A 23,492-nucleotide genomic window follows, 5' to 3' on the forward strand; every position below is an offset into this window, starting at 1 on the left:
ACCTATACACATGCGACTCGTGCAGTGATTTGCGCGTGCGCGCATAAAACATTCGGCTGCTCCGTCTTTTGATCCTCATGTCTTCCCGTCCACACCGCACTGTGCATGCGCGGGCATGGCGCTCGGCGGTAATCAGCATTCCTGTGTGCTTGCTAGCACAGGTGAGTGTATTTATGTCTATATTCGTCTCACTACTTATATGCTCTTGTTCAACACGTCTGTACCTTCCCTGATGAAGCTGCTGCGGCAGCGATACACGTGGGGCCATCCACTCTGAGCCAGGGCTCTTTACCCACCTGGTCCATGGTGCTCTTTGTACCTTGCGTTTTTTTCATCCACGTTGTGGGGCTGCTGCTTGTCATGGCTATTTAGGCAGACAACCATTGGTATGTGTGTCCCTGTGTAGGTGTTGTGGGCACCTGCTAATCTGCTATTTGGCTTTGTGTCCTTTCCATTTCATAGGGACTTATACATTTGTACAAATTCTATAACATTTTGGCATTGTTGGGGTTCAGTACCCGGCCTGGGCATCTTTATGGTGTATAGTTCAGTGCATAGTTGCTTGTAGGCAGGTCATTATTCTACACTCGTGTATGGGTATATAATCCTCCCCAACTCCACCTAGGGTATATTAATACATCTGTACCATTGTATATGCATTATCATACCTTCTTTATATACGTCGCCCCCTATTGAATGTTACTTTATTTTTGCAGTGGATAGCCATTATAGATTACCCTTGTATGTATTAATCATTGCTGTACCCTGCTGTACTTTATACATCTCTTGGTTATTCTTCTGCAACTTTAAGCTACCTATTGTGGATTATTATGTATGTTTAATATGATCACTGTGATCTTATCCACCGTTCACCATGGCCATGGTTACACTTGGGCTTAGCCCGGCTCTGAGTGTGCCGTTTTTCATGCTCTTTTAGTGTTTTTAAAATTTCATGTGTTGAATAAAGCTTTTTTGTACATTACTATTTATATCGTGGTTGGTGTGCCCCTTACGTATATGCGGTGCTCCTTCTCTTTCTTAGTCGCAAGCGGAAGGGTTGACACACACAGTCAGGATATATATGTGGGTGCTATCTGTGTGTAATATATATATATATATATATATATATATATATATATATATATATATATATATATATATATATATATATATATATATATATATATATATATATATATATATATATATATATATATATATATATATTTTACATACATACAATGTGAGGCTCAGTGGTAATCACTGTTCGATGGCTCAGTGATTAGCACTGTATGGTGGCTCAGCAGTTGGCACTGTAACACACACACACACGAACGGGGATGGGGAAAGCGGTGGGAGGGGCTGTCATTACAGACGGTAACGGCAGGGGGCTGGTGAGAGCAGAGGGAGGACACACACACAGGCGGCCGCTAGAACGGGGCTGGGGACAGCGGAGGGAGGGGCTTTCATTACATACGGTAACGGCAGGAGGCGGGGGCTGATGAGAACAGAGGGAGGGGGTGTCATCGGTAACGGGGGAGGGGAGGCGGCCAGGACTCACATCCCGGCGGTTGACGGGTGTAAAGTGGAGAAAAAAACATGGCTTGAATCTCCACAAAAATGGCGCTTGCTTTCCTCCGTCTGCTGTGATCTGGACAGCCCAGGGGGCGCGTCCAGGTCACAGCATACGCCCACTGTAACGTTACACATGGGGTCGGATAGCGACCACTATTCTCTTTGCACAGGGGCTGCCGTAAAGGAGTGTGTAAATGTCATTACACACACAGCAAATCCAACATGGCCCCCAGTGCATACAGTAAAATTAGAACAGAAAAAGTAAATAAGCTACGATTTTCATTTTGTATTAAAAAATACTTGATTTCAGAATCACTATTTTTAATACAAAAATAAAAAACACGATACAGTCCCTTTAAAACAGGGTTGAGATTACATGTTAGTCCCTTTTTGAGCACTCTACCCATTTAACTCTGTTAATTCTCAGTATATATTATACTCTAACGACAGGCACTAGACGGTGTATACAGGAGAATGTGTGACCGGTATACAATATACTGTGACTACAGGCACCAGTCGGTCTTATATGAAGAAGTGGAAATATTAGACCAGATTTGTAAAACAACCCGACGAAAAAAAAAAAAAACAACAAAACAACCAATCACAGCGCAGCTCTCATTTTACCAGGGCAGAATACAAAATGAAAGTATCTCTCCGATTGGTTGCTATGGGCAACAAAAGGCAGACCGTTTCATTAGAGTTAGAGGAGGAGCCTGACAGCTCCCAAGAGAGATGTAATAGGTGAGGGTGTCATCCTGGAGATCACAGGAAGTCAGAGAGCGACTTCCTGTCTACACATTAGTGCGTGTATAGGACTGGTTGTCTGACTGGAGATCACATGACCCAACTCATAACAAAGAAGTGGGAAATTGTATGGATGTGTGAGGTGGGATAAAATACGTAAACAGTGAAAATATAGATGGTGAGCGAGTGATATGTGCAAACAAAATTAAAATGGTGGAGCCCTGTAACCCTTTAAGGCCTGGTCATCCCCCCCAATAAAAGGGGATAGAAAGGAAATTTATCAGTCAGATGATGACAGTGGAAGATAATCTGCAGTTCCCCTTCATTAGCATTCTGCCAGCACTATAGGTGCAGGAAGCTCCCTTGCATGACTGCCCAAACCTACCTATACTTTTTAGATGGATTCTTCACCGCTGTTTGGGCCGGCTCAGTTGCTAGTATTCCCTTCAGCAAAGAACGTGTGGTGAGGTTGTCTTGAGAGCCTTCCATTTTGCTTTAAGAAGAAAAAAATATATATATTTTTACATGTTTTAACTGATTTTGAAATGAATTGTGCGGTGAGAACAAAGAAAAAAAAAATACTGGGATACCTATGGACACAGAAAAGGTCAGCAACTGTTCTCCACCAAAATTAGTACCCTGAAGTGTATCCCCCCTCCCAGAAAACCAAGGGTATCGCCGTCTCAGTCACATCGAGGGGCGGCAATGATGGCTCCGCCTGGTTGTTTCGCTGCACCGCGGTGGTCACATACTCCCAGACTGCACACTGCGAGACGCCCGACCGCGACCAATCATCCCGCAAAGTGCACAAACCCAAACATTACAGCCGGCCAGTCATAGAGTCCTGTGATCACAGCAGCATCAGCACCAGGGCTAAAAGTACGAGCACCGATGGTGCAACAGCTCCTGACCGCTACCTTGGCCATTATACTAGTCCCACAAATCAGTACTAAAAACAATGGATTCAGATTATAAAACTTCCTCCCCAAAAAGACGTCAGTGTGTAAAATAAAAAACAAACAATTAAAATACACTGCCAGTCCAAATTGCTGTATAAGGTCACCCCTGCTAACAAAAAAAAAAAAAAAAAATGTTTAATGGTCAAAAATATTTTTTATGGATAGGGGAACACAATTCAATGTGCATTAGATAATTATTTTTATGTACTAGAAGAGGGGCCTTGAACAGTATATACACAGTAGATGTACACACAGTGCTGGCCAAAAGTATTGGCACCCCTGCCATTCTATCAGATAACACTCAGTTTCTTCTTGAAAATGAGTGCAATCATAAATTCTTTGGTATTATCATCATCTTCATTTATTTTGCTTGCAATGAAAAAAAAAAAACGGATTTGTGTGTACTCACCGTAAAATCGTTTTCTCTTAGCCATCATTGGGGGACACAGGACCATGGGTGTTATGCTGCCTATCCATAGGAGGACACCAAGTAGATGCAAAAGCATAGCTCCTCCTCTGCAGTATACACCCCCTGGCCAGGCCAGGCAGCCTCAGTTTTAGTACACTAGCAGTACGAGAGAAAAAAAAAAAGAAAAAAAAAAAAGTAAAAACTTCAACAGAGGAACATGAGAAAAGAAGAGAGTCATACCCAAATAAGGTACTGAGAGAACCAAGGCCCAACAGGGCAACAGGGCGGGTATTGTGTCCCCCAATGATGGCTAAGAGAAAACGATTTTACGGTGAGTGCACAAAAATCCGTTTTTCTCTGACGCCTCATTGGGGGACACAGGACCATGGGACGTCCTAAAGCAGTCCATGGGTGGGAAACAAAAGAAGACAACAGAACCCAAGGACTAGGAACCAGTCCCAGACAGCCTGGAGCGCCTACTGAGAGAGGTGCTCTAATGCAGTTTGCAGAATTTTCTCTACATTACTCTGTAATGCTTTGAATACGTATGTAGGCTAGACCAGGTCGCAGCCTTATACCCCTGTTCCACTGAAGCCTGATGCCAAATGGCCCACGAAGCGCCAACTGCTCGCGTGGAATGAGCCCGCAGCCCACTTGGAATGGGCTTGAGTTACAAGCGGTAGACTTCCTGGATCGCAGAGCGATCCAGCGAGCCAGAGTTGCCTTTGAAGCTGCCTGTCCCTTCTTATGCCCCTCAGGAATGACAAATAAAGAGTCCGTTTTCCTAAAGGGGGCTGTCCTGGATATGTAATATCTGAGAGCTCTGACGGGGTCTAACGAATGCAGAGACCTTTCCACCCTATGAACTGGGTGTGGACAAAAGGAAGGCAGAACAATGTCCTCATTCAAATGAAACGGCGTAAGAACCTTTGGAAGGAAAGCCAGAAGGGGGTGTAGAACCACCTTGTCCTGGTGAAAGATCAGAAAAGGCTCGCGGCAAGAGAGTGCTGCTAGCTCCGAAACCCGTCTGATGGACGTAATTGCCACCAGGAATGTTACCTTCCAGGACAGAAGAGCAAGGGAGGATTCCTTGAGGGGTTCAAAGGGAGACCTCTGGAGACCATCCAGAACGAGGTTGAGGTCCCATGGTCCAAGAGGCCGTTTGTACGGGGGAACTAGATGGAAAAACGCCCTGGAGGAAGGTCTTGACTTGCGGTTTTTGAGCCAGGTGGCATTGGTAGAAGATTGAGAGCGCTGAGACCTGCCCTTTAAGGGAACTGAGAGCCAACCCCCGCTTGCAAGCCAGACTGTAGAAAGTCGAGAATTCTGGGGATGGCCAGAGGCATAGGCTGGACGTTAGTTTCCCTGCACCATGAAAGGAAGATTTTTCACGTATGGTGGTAAATGCGGGATAAGCAGGCTTTCGGGCGCTGATCATGGAGGAAATAACTGCGGGGGAGAATCCCGCTCTTGCTAATACCCAGGTCTCAATGGCCATGCCGTCAGCTTCAGGGTTCTGGAGTTCTAATGTGAAATGGGCCCTTGGGTCAGCAAGTCTGGGATGTCTGGAAAGCGCCACGGTGCGTCTGTGAGCATTTGTACTAATTCGGCGTACCAGGCGCGCCTGGGCCAGTCCGGAGCTATCAGTAGTCACCGGGACTCCCTCTGCCTTGATCTTCCTGATCATCCGCAGCAGCAGGGGTAGAGGTGGAATATGTAAGGCAGGCAGAAGTGTTGCCAGGAGCAAACTAGAGCATCCGTGTCGATGGACTGCGGGTCGCGTGACCTGGCTATGAATGCGGGTACCTTTGCATTCAACCTTGAGGCCATTAGGTCCACATCTGGTGTGCCCCAGCGAGTGCAGATGTGTAGAAACACATCTGGGTGGAGGGACCATTCTCCGGTGGCCAGGCCTTGGCGACTTAGAAAGTCTGCTACCCAGTTCTCTACCCCCGGTATGTGTACCGCTGATATCACTGATCCCGACGATTCGGCCCAGCTGAGGATCTTGTGGGCCTCGAGATAAGCCGCTTTGCTGCGGGTGCCCCCCTGCCGATTGATATAGGCTACAGCTGTCGCATTGTCCGATTGGACTAGAAACTGACGACCCGCTAGCAGAGGGCAGAAAGCTCTGAGCGCGAGGAAGATCGCGCTGAGTTCCAGGATGTTTTTGGGTAGGAAAGACTCCTGGGGCGTCCAACGTCCTTGAGCAGTGTGGTGCTGGTACACTGCTCCCCAGCCTAGGAGGCTGGCGTCCGTGGTCAGGACCAGCCAGTTCACTGGGAGAAAAGATCTCCCCCTTCGATAGGGATGAGGACCGAAGCCACCAGCGGAGTGCGTACCTGACTGAAGGCATCAGGTGAAGATGTCTGTCCAGGGAGAAGGGGCTCTTGTCCCAGGCCGCTAGAAGGGCTAGCTGCAGTGGGCGGTGTGGAGACACTGGGCTCAGTGGGTGCTCTCGTCCACTAAAACCCGCCGCCTTTAGAAAGACAGCGTGGCTCAGGGCTCATCCCAACTGAACGCCGGCCTCCTTAACCGTGGGCGTAACACTACTCAGACAACACAGGGTGAGGGAACCACAATAATTAGACTTTATTGGATCCCCAAACATTTAACGGCACATAACACATAACCAGCAAAACACACAAATGTAACAGGCAACAGAGTCTCACCCTTCCGCTGGCTCACCAGGGATTTAGAATGTCCATGCCTCAGAGCTTCCAGGGCCGCTTACTCCAGTCCAGCAGCACCCCGCTTTTGGCGGGCACCCACCGAGAAAAGAATAATGCCAGATTCAGAAAGCTGTGTGAGGTCTGCAAAGTCTGTAACAGGTGACTGAACTGTCCCAACCTGAGTGTCCTCCTTAGGTAGTTCTGGTATGATGATACAATCCTGGCAGCCGGGGTCGAAATCCCTAGGCTGTGGATATGGTCTCCAACCGGAACCGGAGCCCCTAGATTGAAGCCATAAGATATCCTGATCCTCTAGTCAGCTCCAAAGAGCTTAGACTGGATCCATCAGCATCCAACAACCTTCATCAAAACTGGTGGCTTAAAGAAGTCCCTTTTATAGCCATAACCTTCCCTTAGGATACACTGCATCCTCATCGATTGGTTGGACAAGATTGCTTCTCCCATTGGATGAATTTCAAGCTGCATGGATAATGTTCATTTAAATGATGTACATAGAAAGACTCAGTATATCTACATGGAGTCGGCAAGTCACCGACTAGACAATGGCTACTAAGGTAATTACATTATCAATACACAACTACAATACAATGATTACTGGAAAAGTCTGGAGAGCAATAGCTAAGCAAACATGACTTAGCACACATAAGAACAATAGTCTGGCTGAATGTTAAGAAACTTTAACCCATGAGAGTCGATGTCGTCACAGGCGGAAGTGCAGTTGAGCAAAGGATACTGCTTCCATAGCTGCCACCATCCTGCCAAGCACTTTCATGCTGAATTGAATGGAGCGAGACGGAGGACGTAGAAGGCAGCGTACCGCTCGTTGAAGAGCGATCGCCTTGTCCTGAGGGAGAAGGATCAAGCCCCGACGGGTGTCCAGAGACATGCCCAGGAAGGTGATGGATCGTGATGGGATCGGGGATGATTTGTCCAGATTCACTAGCCAACCTAAGCGGGATAGGGTGTCCACAGTGATCTGTACACTGGTTGAGCAGTCGCGGAAGGAGGGTAGAGCTACGAATTGAAAGTGGGAGTCCTGAATTGCGAAGCGAAGGAACTTTTGGTGATCTGGGGCGATGGGTATGTGCAGGTACGTGTCCTTGATGTCTATGGAGGCGATGAATTCCCCTTCGACCATGGATGCAATAATGGACCTTAGGGACTCCATTCTGAATCTCCGTACGTGCAAGTTTGTTCAGGTGGTTGAGGTCCAGGATGGGTCGAACTGACCCATCCTTTTTGGGGACCACAAAGAGGTTGGAATAAAAATCCCTGAACTTCTCGTCATCTGGGACAGGTATTATCACTCCTGCTGTTTGGGGCGAGTGGATTGCTGAGAAAAAAAAAAAACTTTGCGTCGTTTTCGAGTCTTTGGGGGGTTTGAGAAAGAACCGACTCGGTGGTCGGCTCAGAAATTCTATGTGGTAACCGGAAGACACAAGGTCTCGCACCCATTTGTCGTCTGAGGCGGCAGCCCAGATGTGATGAAAGAGCCGCAGTCGACCTCCTACAATGAGTGTGTCTTCCGGGACACCGAAGGAGTCATGAGGGGGGAAACGTCGTGGCCGAGTCTCCCTAGTCCTGGACTGTTTCGGTCTAGGCTGCCATGACGAAGTGGGTTTCGGGGAGAGCTGAAGTCTGTCCCTGCGTAGTCCACGGCTGGTGGCGGGGACAGCACGGGATGTCGACCAACCAAATGATTTCCGAAAGGAGCGGAGCGAGGACTGTGGACGTCTGGTGAAAGACGTCCTGGACTTCAGCTGGGGGAGGGAGGTACTCTTTCCTCCCGTGGCATCAGAAATGAGCTTGTCCAGACGTTCGCCAAACAATCGGTCCGGAAAAAAGGGAAGGCCCGTGAGAGACTTCTTGGAGGCAGGGTCCGCTCGCCATTGTCGGAGCCAGAGAGCTCTACGGATGGCTATGGTATTTGAGGCGGGAAACGCTGTGCAGGTAGCAGCGTCCATGGAGGCCTGCATGAGGTACTCCGCTGCAGCGGCAATTTCGAGCTGTTACCTCTGTGAAGGTATGAGTGAACTGGGATTCCTCAAGCGAAGTGTTAAGGGATTCTGCCCAGACAGAGATCGCCTTTGCGACCCACACAGCGGCAAAGGAGGGCGAGAGGGAGGAACCCGCAGCCTCAAAATTAGAGCGGGCGAGGTGCTCCACCTGTCTGTCGGGTCCTTGATGGAGGAACCATCGGGTAAAGACAGGAGCGTCTTTGTGGTAAGGCGGGAGACCGGGGGGGGGGGGGGGGGGGGGGGGTCGACCGAGGGCGGATCGGCCCAGCCCTTAGGGGCAGGTGAAGCAAAAGGGTACCAGGACTCCATGAGTTTTCGGTTACTGAAGCGCCTGTCAGGCTTCTCCCTTTGCTTTGTGAGGATATCCTGAAACTCTGGGTGATCAGCGAAAACCTTTTGGGGTTTCCTTGCCCTCTTAAAAGGAGACCACATGGTCAGTGGTATTGGATGGGGGATCCTCCACATGCAGAGTTTGGTTGACTGCTGCTATAAGGGAGTCTATTGCAGTTTGATCATCTGGGGAGGCTGAAACCAAGGAATCCTCTTGGTATAAACAGCATTCTCCCTCCTCCAGCTCATCAGAAGCCGTGGAGCGTGTGGGAGAGCCTGCCCTGTGTGCTCCAGAGGGAGAGCCCTGGGGGTCATGAGAGAGTGCTGGAGACACCCGGCCGTGTGCTCTTTTCCTGATCCCTGCAACCGGTGAAGCATGTGCCCGGATTACCTCAGAAGGATCCTCCATAGGGGTATCCTCAGGCTGCGTTCCGTCCAGGGACCCAGAAGGGTGTGGAGGACGACATTGCATAGCCAGCACCAGGCTCTGTGACAGTTTTTCCATGGATTGGGACAGAAACTGTGCCCATTCCGGTGTGCTGGGAGCCCTAGGTTCTGGGCTGACTGTTGCGGCGGTGGTGGCGGGGGGGGTCTTGGGGGGCTATAGGGGCACAGGACTCACAGAGAAGAGGTGTGTTTACGTGGTAGCTCAGCGTGGCAGGTAGTGCAGGCTGAGTAATAGACTATATGGGCCTTAGCACTCTTAGAGCCCTTAGATTTCTGCATGTTCCTACTGTAATAGGAGTATGCCAGGAGGGGGAGCAATGCTCAGCAGAGCTACAAGTGAAGCAAGCACCTCACCAGAATCAGCCGATGGCCCTGTCCTCAGGAAGGATTAAGCTCTATGGAGATCTCGCACGCTTTCCTAGGGAGGGCGGGGCTTAGCGCTAAAAGAGCGCGAAGATGAAGTCAGTGTGCCCCCCCCCCTGCTGTGGGTAGTAAATAACGGCGGGAAGGGAGCTTCTGACAGTTTTCCTCCCTCTCCCTCCAGTCAGCGCACAGCTTGTCACTGGTGGTAATCAGCCGGCTTTTCTGCTAGAGCAAATAAACAGAGCAAATAAACAGCTGAGTCCCTGAGCCCTGGGCCCTCCCCCTGCCACCGGGAAATTATCTGCAGGACTTTCTGCAAACAGGAGTGACTTCCCCCCTCCTCCAGCGAGCAAGCTAGAGAAAAGTTAACACTGTGTGTGCAGGATCCTTGTAAATGTCCTGGGAGCCTTCCCTGCAGTGTCTTTTCTCCCTTTGTCTGGGAAACCAGTCAGGGGGGATCTCACCTTAAAAAAAAATACTGCTTCCGTCCACGCAGTGAAAATAGCAGAGTCAGCTTGCTGTGTCCGGTCACATCGGTGTCATATTCAACTCAGAACCTGCAAAGAGGGGATGAGGAATTGGGCTATAGGAGCACAGGCCTCCACCCTGGGCTTTGGAAAATCGGTGTCTGTGGAACCCGTCGTCCAGCCCAGGATCCAGCGTCACGGGAGGGGGGTACGTGGAGGCGCCACTCCACGTTCCCGCCCGTTGATTGTAGTGGGAGATCGATCCCAAAAGGAAACAGTCGCCCTCAAAAAATAAACCTTGAAAGGAAGTGCCTCCTACAGACACTAAGCTAAAACTGGGGCTGCTTGGCCCGGCTAAGGGGTGTATACTGCAGGAGGAGGAGCTATGCTTTTGCATCTACTTAGTGTCCTCCTATGGATAGGCAGCATAACACCCATGGTCCTGTGTCCCCCAATGAAGCGTCAGAAAACACAAAAGAGAAAAACAAAAATCAAATCATTGATCATTTCACAAAACTCCAAAAATGGGCCAGACGAAAGTATTGACACCCTTAGCCTAATACTTGGTTGCACAACCTTTAGCCAAAATAACTGCGAACAACCGCTTCCGGTAACTATCAGTGAGTTTCTTACAATGCTCTGCTGGAATTTTAGACCATTCTTCTTTGGCAAACTGCTCCAGGCCCTGAGATGTGAAGGGTGCCTTCTCCAAACTGCCATTCTGAGATCTCTTCACAGGTGTTCTATGTGATTCAGGTCTGGACTCATTGCTGGCCACTTTAGTTGTCTCCAGTGCTTTCTATCAAACAATTTTCTAGTGCTTTTTGAAGTGTGTTTTGGGTCATTGTCCTGCTGGAAGACCCATGACCTCTGAGGGAGACCCAGCTTTCTCACACTGGGCCCTACATTATGCTGCAAAATTTGTTGGTAGTCTTCAGACTTCATAATGCCATGCACACAGTCAAGCAGTCCAGTGCTAGAAGCAGCAAAGCCATCCCAAAACATCAGGGAACCTCCGCCATGTTTGACTGTAGGGACAGTGTTCTTTTCTTTGAATGCCTCTTTTTTTTTGCCCTGTAAACTTTATGTTGATGGCTTTTCCCAAAAAGCTCTACTTTTGTCTCATTTGACCAGAGAACATTCTTCCAAAACGTTTTAGGCTCTCTCAGGTAAGTTTTTGAAAACTCCAGCCTGGCTTTTTTATGTCTCGGGGTAAGAAGTGGGGTCTTCCTGGGTATCCTACCATGCAGTCCCCTTTCATTCAGACGCCGACGGATGGTATGGGTTGACACTGTTGTACCCTCGGACTGCAGGGCAGCTTGAACTTGTTTGGATCTTAGTCAAGGTTCTTTTTATTTTTTTTCATTGAAGACAAATTAAATGAAGATAATAATACCAAAGAATTTGTGATTGCAATCATTTTCAGGAAGACACTGAGTATTATCTGACAGAATTGCAGCAGTGCCAATACTTTTGACCAGCAATTTACATATACACATTTCATATTTTTTATATTTTTTGATAAGTGTAAATTTTTCCCTTTTTTAATATGAAAAATATAAATATATAGAAAAGAAGGGAATTTTGTTTACTTACCGTAAATTCCTTTTCTTCTAGCTCCAATTGGGAGACCCAGACAATTGGGTGTATAGCTTCTGCCTCCGGAGGCCACACAAAGTATTACACTTAAAAGTGTAAAGCCCCTCCCCTTCTGCCTATACACCCCCCGTGCCTCACGGGCTCCTCAGTTTTGGTGCAAAAGCAAGAAGGAGGAAAAGTTATAAATTGGTTTAAAGTAAATTCAATCCGAAGAAATTTCAGAGAACTGAAACCATTAAACATGAACAACATGTGTACACAAAGAACAACAGCCCGAAGGGAACAGGGGCGGGTGCTGGGTCTCCCAATTGGAGCTAGAAAAAAAGGAATTTACGGTAAGTAAACAAAATTCCCTTCTTTGTCGCTCCATTGGGAGACCCAGACAATTGGGACGTCCAAAAGCAGTCCCTGGGTGGGTAAAGTAAAACCTCGTAATAGAGCCGTAAGACGGCCCCTTCCTACAGGTGGGCAACCGCCGCCTGAAGGACTCGCCTACCTAGGCTGGCATCTGCCGAAGCATAGGTATGCACCTGATAGTGTTTCGTGAAAGTGTGCAGGCTCGACCAGGTAGCTGCCTGACACACCTGCTGAGCCGTAGCCTGGTGCCGCAAAGCCCAGGACGCACCCACGGCTCTGGTAGAATGGGCCCTCAGCCCTGAGGGAACCGGAAGCCCAGAAGATCGGTAAGCTTCGAGAATTGGTTCCTTGATCCACCGAGCCAGGGTTGATTTGGAAGCCTGTGACCCTTTACGCTGGCCAGCGACAAGGACAAAGAGTGCATCCGAGCGGCGCAGGGGCGCCGTACGAGAAATGTAGAGTCTGAGTGCTCTCACCAGATCTAACAAGTGCAAATCCCTTTCACATTGGTGAACTGGATGAGGACAAAAAGAGGGTAAGGAGATATCCTGATTGAGATGAAAAGGGGATACCACCTTAGGGAGAAATTCCGGAACCGGACGCAGAACCACCTTGTCCTGGTGAAACACCAGGAAAGGGGCTTTGCATGACAGCGCTGCTAGCTCAGACACTCTCCGAAGTGATGTGACTGCTACTAGGAAGGCCACTTTCTGCGAAAGGCGTGAGAGAGAAATATCCCTCATTGGCTCGAAAGGTGGTTTCTGAAGAGCCATGAGCATCCTGTTGAGATCCCAGGGTTCTAACGGCCGCTTGTAAGGAGGGACTATGTGACAAACCCCCTGCAGGAACGTGCGTACCTGTGGAAGTCTGGCTAGGCGCTTCTGAAAAAATACAGAGAGCGCTGAGACTTGTCCCTTAAGGGAGCCGAGCGACAAACCTTTTTCCAATCCGGATTGAAGGAAGGAAAGAAAAGTGGGCAAGGCAAATGGCCAGGGAGAAAAACCCTGATCAGAGTACCAAGATAAGAATATCCTCCACGTCCTGTGGTAGATCTTGGCGGACGTTTGTTTCCTAGCCTGCCTCATAGTGGCAATGACCTCTTGAGATAACCCTGAAGACGCTAGGATCCAGGACTCAATGGCCACACAGTCAGGTTGAGGGCCGCAGAATTCAGATGGAAAAACGGCCCTTGAGACAGCAAGTCTGGTCGGTCTGGTAGTGCCCACGGTTGGCCCACCGTGAGATGCCACAGATCCGGGTACCACGACCTCCTCGGCCAGTCTGGAGCGACGAGGATGGCGCGGCGGCAGTCGGACCTGATCTTGCGTAACACTCTGGGCAGCAGTGCCAGAGGAGGAAATACATAAGGCAGTCGAAACTGCGACCAATCCTGAACTAATGCGTCTGCCGCCAGCGCTCTGTGATCTTGAGACCGTGCCATGAATGCCGAGACCTTGTTGTTGTGCCGGGACGCCATTAGGTCGACGTCCGGCATCCCCCAGCGGCAACAGATCTCCTGAAACACGTCCGGGTGAAGGGACCATTCCCCTGCGTCCATGCCCTGGCGACTGAGAAAGTCTGCTTTCCAGTTTTCTACGCCCGGGATGTGAACTGCGGATATGGTGGAGGCTGTGGCTTCCACCCATAGCAGAAACCGCCGGACTTCCTGGAAGGCTTGCCGACTGCGTGTTCCGCCTTGGTGGTTGATGTATGCCACCGCTGTGGAGTTGTCCGACTGAATTCGGATCTGCTTGCCTTCCAGCCACGGCTGGAACGCCTTTAGGGCAAGATACACTGCCCTTATCTCCAGAACATTGATCTGAAGGGAGGACTCTAGCTGAGTCCAAGTACCCTGAGCCCTGTGGTGGAGAAAGACCGCTCCCCACCCTGACAGGCTCGCGTCCGTCGTGACCACAGCCCAGGATGGGGGCAGGAAGGATTTCCCCTTCGACAGAAGTGGGAAGAAGCCACCACTGAAGGGAAGCCTTGGCTGCCCGAGAAAGGGAGACGTTCCTGTCGAGGGACGTCGACTTCCTGTCCCATTTGCGGAGAATGTCCCATTGAAGTGGACGCAGATGAAACTGCGCAAAAGGAACTGCCTCCATTGCTGCTACCATCTTCCCTAGGAAGTGCATGAGGCGCCTCAAGGGGTGTGACTGGCCTTGAAGGAGAGATTGCACCCCTGTCTGTAGTGAACGCTGTTTGTCCAGCGGAAGCTTCACTATCGCTGAGAGAGTATGAAACTCCATGCCAAGATATGTCAGCGATTGGGCCGGTGTCAGATTTGACTTTGGGAAATTGATGATCCACCCGAAACTCTGGAGAGTCTCCAGAGCAATGTTCAGGCTGTGTTGGCATGCCACCCGAGAGGGGGCCTTGACAAGCAGATCGTCTAAGTAAGGGATCACCGAGTGTCCCTGAGAGTGCAGAACTGCTACTACTGTTGCCATGACCTTGGTGAAGACCCGTGGGGCTGTCGCCAGGCCGAAAGGCAGTGCCACGAACTGAAGGTGTTCGTCCCCTATGGCGAAACGCAGGAAGCGCTGATGCTCTGGAGCAATCGGTACGTGGAGATAAGCATCTTTGATGTCGATTGATGCTAGGAAATCTCCTTGGGACATTGAGGCGATGACGGAGCGGAGCGATTCCATCCGGAACCGCCTGGTTTTTACGTGTTTGTTGAGCAGTTTTAGGTCCAGAACAGGACGGAAGGATCCGTCCTTTTTCGGCACCACGAATAAGTTGGAGTAAAAACCGTGACCCTGTTGCTGAAAGGGAACAGGGATCACAACTCCTTCTGCCTTCAGAGTGCTCACTGCCTGAAGAAGAGCATCGGCTCGCTCGGGGGGCGGAGATGTTCTGAAGAATCGAGTCGGAGGACGAGAGCTGAACTCTATCCTGTAACCGTGAGACAGAATGTCTCTCACCCAACGGTCTTGTACCTGTGGCAGCCAGGCGTCGCAAAAGCGGGAAAGCCTGCCACCGACCGAGGATGCGGTGTGAGGAGGCCGAAAGTCATGAGGAGGCCGCTTTGGGAGCGGTTCCTCCGGCGGTCTTTTTAGGACGTGACTTAGACCGCCATGAATCGGAGTTCCTCTGATCCTTCTGAGGCCTTTTGGACGAGGAGAATTGAGACCTGCCCGCGGACCGAAAGGACCGAAACCTCGATTGTACCTTCCGTGGTTGAGGTCTGTTTGGTTTGGACTGGGGTAAGGATGAGTCCTTTCCCTTGGATTGTTTAATGATTTCATCCAATCGCTCACCAAACAGGCGGTCGCCAGAAAATGGCAAACCGGTTAAGAACTTTTTGGAAGCAGAGTCTGCCTTCCATTCACGTAGCCACATGGCCCTGCGGACTGCCACCGAATTGGCGGATGCTACCGCCATACGGCTCGCAGAGTCCAGGACAGCATTAATGGCGTAGGACGCAAACGCCGACGCCTGAGAGGTTAAGGACACCACTTGCGGAGCAGACGTACGTGTGACTGCATTAATCTGCGCATGACAAGCTGAGATAGCTTGTAGCGCCCATACGGCTGCGAATGTTGGAGCAAACGACGCGCCGATAGCTTCATAGATGGATTTCAACCAGAGCTCCATCTGTCAGTGGCATCTTTGAGTGAAGCCCCATCTTCCACTGCAACTATGGATCTAGCCGCCAGTCTGGAGACTGGAGGATCCACCTTGGGACACTGAGCCCAGCCCTTGACAACGTCAGGGGGGAAGGGATAACGTGTATCCTTAAGGCGCTTGGAAAAACGCTTATCTGGACAAGCTCGGTGTTTCTGGACTGCCTCTCTGAAGTCAGAGTGATCCAGAAACGTACTCAATGTACGCTTGGGAAACCTGAAACGGAATTTCTCCTGCTGAGAAGCTGACTCCTCAATTGGAGGAGCTGGGGGAGAAATATCCAACACCTGATTGATGGTCGCTATAAGGTCATTCACTACTGCGTCACCTTCAGGTGTATCTAGGTTGAGAGCGGCCTCAGGATCAGAATCCTGATCTGCTACCTCCGCTTCATCATCCAGAGAGTCCTCCTGCTGAGACCCTGAACAGTGTGATGAAGTCGAGGGAATTTCCCAGCGAGCCCGCTTAGGCGGCCTGGGACTGCGGTCCGTGTCAGAGACCTCACCCTGGGACCTAGGAGTCACCCCAGGAGCACTTTGCTGCTCCAACTGAGGGGGGCCTGGGGTCAATGATTCAACAGTGCCCGGGGCCTGAGTCACCGGTCTGGACTGTAAGGCTTCTAGTATCTTAGCAGACCATTTATCCATACTCTCAGACAGTTTGTCAGCAAATACTGCAAACTCCGTCCCTGTCACCTGGACAGTGGTAGCAGGTGGTTCCCCCTGGGCCACCAGTAGCAGAGGCTCCGGCTGAGTAAGTGCCACAGGGGCCGAGCATTGCACACAATGAGGGTCGGTGGAACCTGCCGGTAGTATAGCCGCACATGAGGTACAGGTTGCAAAGTAAGCCTGTGCTTTGGCACCCTTGCTTTTTGCGGACGACATGCTGTTGTCTCCTCTGAGTACAATCCAGGAGGGTATATAGCCAAAAATCAACAGTGCGACCGTACAGTGTAAATGTATAGCATTATATATATATATATATATATATATATATATATATATATATATATATATATATATATATATATATATATATATATATATATATATGTACACTTCGGCACTCAGTGGGGCCAGCACCACAGGTGCTGCTTACCGACCGCTCAAAGCGGTTGTGTGATCACCAGATTCCCTGCCTGGGCCTCCCAGAGCCGTGTTGTCTCTCCTCTCCAGCGTCAGAAGTGCTGACAGGAATGGCTGCCGGCGTTCTGTGGGGAGGAGGGGGCCGTGGGCGTGCCCTAGAAAGTGCGGGAATCTGATGCCCCACTGTGCTGAGTGAGGGGGGAGGAGGATACAAAGTATGCTCTAGCCCTCAGCGCTGACGTTCTGTGCAGCGTCCCGCCCTTCCCCTGACTGGCAGGCCTGGGGGCGGGAATATGCGATACTAGGCCGCAAAAGCCGGGGACTAAAGTTATAAGCGCGGCCGGCAAATAAGCGCGGTCGTCCCCGGCGCACTAACACACCCAGCGAGTGCTGCAGTGTGTATGGCACAAGCGCTCCATGCGCGGTCCCCCACGGGGACACAGAGTACCTCACAGTAGCAGGGCCTTGTCCCTGACGATACCCGGCTCCTGTCCAGCAGATTCCCCAGGGGCTGCGGAGGGAGCACGGTCCCAGTGCTTGGAGACCGATTAGGATCCCACTTCACCCAGAGCCCATTAAGGGATGGGGAAGGAAAACAGCATGTGGCTCCTGCCTATGTACCCGCAATGGGTACCTCAACCTTAACAACACCGCCGACCAGAGTGGGGTGAGAAGGGAGCATGCTGGGGGCCCTGTTATGGGCCCTCTTTTCTTCCATCCGACATAGTCAGCAGCTGCTGCTGACTAAGATGTGGAGCTATGCGTGGATGTCAGCCTCCTTCGCACAAAGCATAAAAACTGAGGAGCCCGTGAGGCACGGGGGGTATATAGGCAGAAGGGGAGGGGCTTTACACTTTTAAAGTGTAATACTTTGTGTGGCCTCCGGAGGCAGAAGCTATACACCCAATTGTCTGGGTCTCCCAATGGAGCGACAAAGAAATGACAAAACTAAGCCCAATGTATTGTTAAAAAAAATACATACATACACACTAATATATATTCATACATACATATACACATACATACACACATACATACATACATACACATACATACACATACATACGTGTAAAAGGCAGGGGGTGACGCTGCATATTTGGGGGGCTCGCACTGGCCAGGGGGTGACGCTGCATATTTGGGGGGCTCGCACTGGCCAGGGGGTGACGCTGCATATTTGGGGGGCTCGCATGGGGCAAGAGGTGACGCTTAAGGTTTGGGGGCTCGCAGGGGGTGACGATGAATGCTTGGAGGGGCTCGCACTGGGCAGGGGGCGACGCTGCACGTCTGGGGGGGGCTGACACTAGGCAGGGGGTGACGCTGCATGTTTGGGGGGCTCGCATGGGGCAAGAGGTGACGCTTAAGGTTTGGGGGCTCGCAGGGGGTGACGATGAATGCTTGGAGGGGCTCGCACTGGGCAGGGGGCGACTGACGCTGCACGTCTGGGGGGGCTGACGCTGCACGTCTGGGGGGGCTCACGCTGGGCAGGCTCGCACTGGGCAGGGGGCGACGCTGCACGTATGGGGGGGCTCACACTGGGCAGGCTCGCACTGGGCAGGGGGCGACGCTGCACGTATGGGGGGGCTCGCACTGGGCAGGGGGCGATGCTGCATGCTTGGGTGGGCTCGCATACAGCTTGGAGTAGGACAACATATATAAAAAGTATCATGTGATCAAAATACTCATTTGCCTAATAATTCTGCACACGGTGTATTGTATTATTCCCCCCATAGTCCTTAATGTATTCTAATGCAGCCCTATGGTCCATGTATAAGGTAACGCCATTAGTCCTCATATAATGCAGCCCCCATAATCCTATATGTATATTATAACGCATCCCCATAGTCCTTCATATCGTATTATGCAGCCCCATAGTTCTCCACGTATAATGCACCCTCGCATTCCATGTATAAGGTGTCCTTCATATTGTATTATGCAGCCCTATAATCCTCCATATATAATGCACCCCTATAGTCCATGTATAAGGTAACCCCATCAGTCCTCCATATAATGCAACCCCCTAAGTCATATATATACTATAATGCACCCCATAGTCCTTCATATTGGATTATGCAGCTCCATAGTCCTCCATGTATAATGCACCCCTATATTCCATGTAAAAGAGATCCTTCATATAGTATTATGCACCCTTTATATTCTTCCATATAGTATAATGCACCCCTTATATTCCTCCATATAGTAGTATGCACCCCTTATATTCCGCCATATAGTAGTATGCACCCCTTATATTCCGCCATATAGTAGTATGCAGCCCCCATATAGTGCACCACCATACTGTGTGCCCCAATATAATATTGTGCGCCATGTAGTTATATGCAGCCCCATATACTATTTTGCAATCCCCATATAGTAGTATGCTCCCCCATAGTCCTCTGGAATTGATGATTAAATACAAATATACTCACTTCTCATTCATCCACTGCCCCAGTCTCCTCAGCGTGTCCACTGTTCTGCCACTCTGACATTTTAGCACATCAGCGTCTCACAGACACATAGCAGTAGAATGATGAGAAATAAGTGTTCTGCTCCTCCTCTCATCATTCCTTTCAATTGTATTGGCATCTGTGATGGTGATGCCGATATAAATGTAAGTGTGATCCGCGGGAGGGGGGCTGATGCCAGCGATGGCATCGGGCCCCAGTGACTCACGGGCCCAATCTAGACAGCTCACTAGTGAATTATCTAGAATGGAGTGGCGAAAATCAGGTCCTCAAAAATATCCACTCCGATGCAATGTGTATGAGGACTTTCGGCTGCGCTCTGTTACGTTTTTTTGTTTTGAGGCGCCTCCCACTCTTCGAAAAAAATCCATTCCAGTCACCTCAGAACCAAACTGTACATAACGTAGTTGCTATAATGAGGCCCTCAAAAAATCCACTCTGATGTAGACGGCTCACTGCTGAACTAGCTAGAGCGGAGTGGAGAAAATGAGGACCACAAAAACATGCGACTACAGTGAGGCCTCGGAACTCACCTCAGATCTAGTCACCTCAGCACTGAACCGTCTAGAGCAGAGGGGAGAAAATGAGGACCACAAAAGACCCACTCTGATCTAGACGCAACCGTCCGGTCATGAAGTGGTTAATAGTTACTTGTTGGTTTTTTTTGTTTTTTTTTCCAGAACGGTGACTTGTTCCTATTGGAAGTGTATGAGTAAAGCTAGCTAGTTCTCACTGCCCTCCATGGAGTGCCGGGACTGGACACAGGCACCGGGGGAGGCGGCGGGAGCCATGAATAGAACGTACCTAGTCCTTTTTCAGCCTCCGAATGTGACACTCGCTCCCGCCGCTTCCTAGTCTCGCGATATTTGTAGCCGGAAGCACCCCGCGGTGCATTGTGGGGCGCGTAGTCCTGCCCGCCGAGGCCTCCCCGTGTTCCGGAAGTGAGGGGGGTGATGGGATATGTAGTTTCCGCCGTGTCCTGCAGCATCCCCGATGTTGTGAGTTGCCGCTGCCGGTCGCAGTGATGCCGGGCTTCACCTGCTGCGTCCCCGGATGCTACAGTAACTCGCACCGGGATAAAGGGCTGCACTTTTACACGTTCCCCAAGGACCCGGAGCTGAGACACTTGTGGCTGAAGAACGTGTCCCGGGCTGGAGTCACCGGCTGCTTCAATACTTTCCAGCCCACTAACGGGCACCGGGTGTGCAGCCTGCACTTCCACGGGGGTCGCAAGTCCTATAGCATCAAGGTGCCCACCATATTCCCACTGAGGGGGGTGAACGAGAGGAAAGCTCGGAGGGGCAATGCGGGGGAGCGCCCCCGAAAGCGGCAGCACCAGCCCAGCTACTCCACGGGGGCCACCACGGTGCTGGTGACGGGGCTACCGGAGCAGGAGGTGCTGGAGCTGACGGCGAGCGGGGAGATGATGCTGCTGGGGGCCGCCCCAGAGCTGGAGGGGGGCAGGTCCGCCACCGGTGACGCCATGGGCTCCGAAGCCAACCCGGTCAACCTGACAGTGAAGCTAGACCCCTCCGCGCACTTCTCCCCGACTGCACCCCACCAGCAGCTGCAAGTGGTGGTGGTGGGAGAAGAGACGTACCCCATCCCCGAATACTTCCCGGCCCCTCAATACGCCGACCACTCCTACTCAATGTCATCCGGGACCACCACCGAAGAGCTGCTGCGCAAGCTGAACGAGCAGCGGGACATCATCGCCCTGATGGAGGTGAAGATGAAGGAGATGAAGTCCAGCATCCGACACCTAAGACTCACCGAGGTGAAGCTACGTGAGGAGCTCCGCCAGAAGGACAAGGTCCTGTCCTCCAACGCCGCCAAGAAAAAACTGGAGGGCGGCTCCTAAGACCGGATGGCTTCACGCACCTCACATTTAACTCTCCAAAAAACAACCAGGAGTTAAAAAAAACAGGAGTTTTCATTGGAAAGCTGGTGACTTTCTGCTCTAAAAGCAATCCCTAAAACGTAAGGGCCGAGGACGGCTCCTAAAACAGCCGAGGACGGCTCCTAAAACAGCCGAGGACGGCTCCTAAAACAGCCGAGGACGGCTCCTAAAACAGCCGAGGACGGCTCCTAAAACAGCCGAGGACGGCTCCTAAAACAGCCGAGGACGGCTCCTAAAACCGCCACGCCACCCCCAGGACGGCTTCATACACAACTCCCCTTTAATGATCCAAAAAACAACCAGGAGTAAAAAAAAAAAACCAGGAGTTTAAGCTGCTGACTTTCTGCTGCGAAAAACCTAAGGGTCTGATCACACAGAGATTTTGGTTTGTTTTTTTTTCTTTCAGAAAATTGAGAAACTTTCCGAAATCCTCAAACTGGATTACCAATACAAATGAACTGACGTTGAGGTTTTTTCCCAGGGATTTTGAGGAGGATTTTGTAGAGTTTTCACTAAAAGAAACTAAACCAGTGTAGACACTCTCCTAAGGAAAGACTCAGAAAATAGCAGAAACCCTAAGAACTATGTGAATTACAAAAAAGGTTTGATTGGAGGGTGTACTCTTTAAAAAGTCCTTGGGAAAAAAAAGTGTGAACACACTCCAAAGGAAAGGTTCATGTCGTGGTTTTTTAGGGGTTGGTGTGTTTCTAAAAACTCGTGGAAAACTCTTCCTAGTCACTTCTATTAGACAATCCACTTGGCTGTTCATACGAGGCGTATTTGAGCATTTTTATTTTTCTAAGTTTTTTTTTTGTTTTTTTTTTAAGTGCATGTGACTATCTTTTCAAGCAGATCCTGATTGAATCTTTTCCAAATTAGGTACTGTCCAGTCAAAAAAAAATTCAAAAAAAGGCGCTTTTTTTAGGTTTTTAAAAAAAAGGGGTTTTTTTTGTTAGGCAAAAACCTCTTGAGGAAATTCTTTTTTTTGGGGGGGGGGGGGGAGGAGGAGGAGTTAATTTTTCCCTTTATTTAATGTCTTTACTTTTTTTTCTTTTCCAGAATCCTCTGGAGGAAATTCCGCTTTTTTTTTTTTTTCAATAAAAATCCACTTCAGGAAAATTTTCCTCTTCCTTTTTTTTTTTTTTTTTTTCCCCAAGCAGAAAAAAGAATTTCCCAATTCCTTAGGAAAGTTTTTTTTTTTTATTTTTTCTAAAAAAAAATGTTCTTGTTTTTTTTCCCCAAGCAGAGTTTTTTTTGAGGATTCTTAGTTTTTTTTATTTACTTTTTTTTTTTTTTTTTTTTTTTCATTTTTATGGAAGAGTTGTGGAAGTTTTTTTTTATTTCTGCAGTCTTTTGATTACACAGTGCCTGATTTGGAGACCCTTTTTTTTTTTTTGCAGCATCCGTTCTTAAGTTGTAACATGCACTTTTATTTTTTTCTTGAGTTTCTTAAAACTTCTTCAGATGTAAATAAAGTGAAAAAAAAACCCAAAAACTTCATTGTCTGAACAGTAAAGTGTATTTCCTATAGAAATGAATAGGAGAATTTTTTGGAAAGGATCCGCTCCAAAGAGCCTCAGTGTGAACATATCCAGAGGAGCAACTCTGGAAGCGTTTTCCACTGTGGGTTTTTTGTAGGGGGAGGGGTTACCACCTCCGAAAAAAATAGGTGTGACCCAAGCCTAAGACTTCCATCCATCTAACCTGCCGCGGTCGGGCCGCAAGGAACTTCTGAGAAGGAACCTAAGAATGTAATCTTGTCTCCGAGTTGCAGCTATCTGTACAACAGATGCACGGAAAGGTCCATCATGGTACAAAAGTTGTCAAAAATGTATTTGGTCGTTACATTTTCTCTTTTGCATGTGTGTTGTATTCCGTCACGCCGGAGGACGAGGGGATTTTAGATTGTTTTCCTTTGAGAGGAGACTTTTTAAGAGACTTAGGCTAAGTTCACATTTCCGTTGTTTTGGATCAGTCACATGCGTTGCTTGACGCATGTGACTGATGCGTTGGACAACGGATGACAACGGATGAGGCTACTTTCACACTTGCGTTGGACGGGATCCGTAGCATTGCGTTCTGTGACACATGCAACGGATGCGTTGCATATAGTGGCACAATGGATGCTACGGATCGTACAAAATAACGCAATCCGTTATAGGTTTTTTTTTCCTTGATTTTACACATCTGGGCATGCGCAGTTGTGTAAAGACGGATAACGGAATCCGTCAAAATGACGGATTCTAACGGAATCCGCCACCATAGGCGTCCATTATAAAAACAACGGACGCCGACGGAATCTTGCAGGTTGCGTTTTTTTGACACTCTGCCAAGTGCAGAAAAACGCTACATGCAGTGTTCCATCCACCCGACGGTCACTGACGGTCAGCGTCAAAACAACTGATGCGGGGCGGATGCAATGCAAGACCATCCGTTGCTATCCGTAGCTAATAGAAG

The 23,492-nt window shown here is 49.6% G+C and overlaps 2 protein-coding genes across 2 annotated transcripts in view; one reads left to right on the forward strand and one right to left on the reverse strand.

Annotated features, from left to right (window-relative positions):
• SLC6A2 (solute carrier family 6 member 2) overlaps nt 1–19,995 on the reverse strand; it is a 378,218-nt gene extending 358,223 nt beyond the window's left edge. The window contains exons 1-2 of the mRNA XM_075325426.1: nt 19,940–19,995; nt 2,705–2,812 (exon numbers count right to left, since the gene is read on the reverse strand). Of these exons, the coding sequence (XP_075181541.1) occupies nt 2,705–2,808 (104 nt within the window). The 5' untranslated portion in view covers nt 2,809–2,812; nt 19,940–19,995. The remainder of the gene's footprint in view (nt 1–2,704; nt 2,813–19,939) is intronic.
• Nucleotides 19,996–20,102: 107 nt separating this feature from the next.
• Nucleotides 20,103–21,946, forward strand: THAP11 (THAP domain containing 11). The gene has a single exon (XM_075326815.1). It carries the CDS (start codon nt 20,160–20,162, stop codon nt 20,994–20,996), a length of 837 nt encoding a protein of 278 aa, XP_075182930.1. The 5' UTR covers nt 20,103–20,159; the 3' UTR covers nt 20,997–21,946.
• Nucleotides 21,947–23,492: the final 1,546 nt, after the last annotated feature.

This window comes from Anomaloglossus baeobatrachus, chromosome 10 (assembly GCF_048569485.1).
Source record: "Anomaloglossus baeobatrachus isolate aAnoBae1 chromosome 10, aAnoBae1.hap1, whole genome shotgun sequence".
Lineage (NCBI taxonomy): Eukaryota > Metazoa > Chordata > Amphibia > Anura > Aromobatidae > Anomaloglossus > Anomaloglossus baeobatrachus.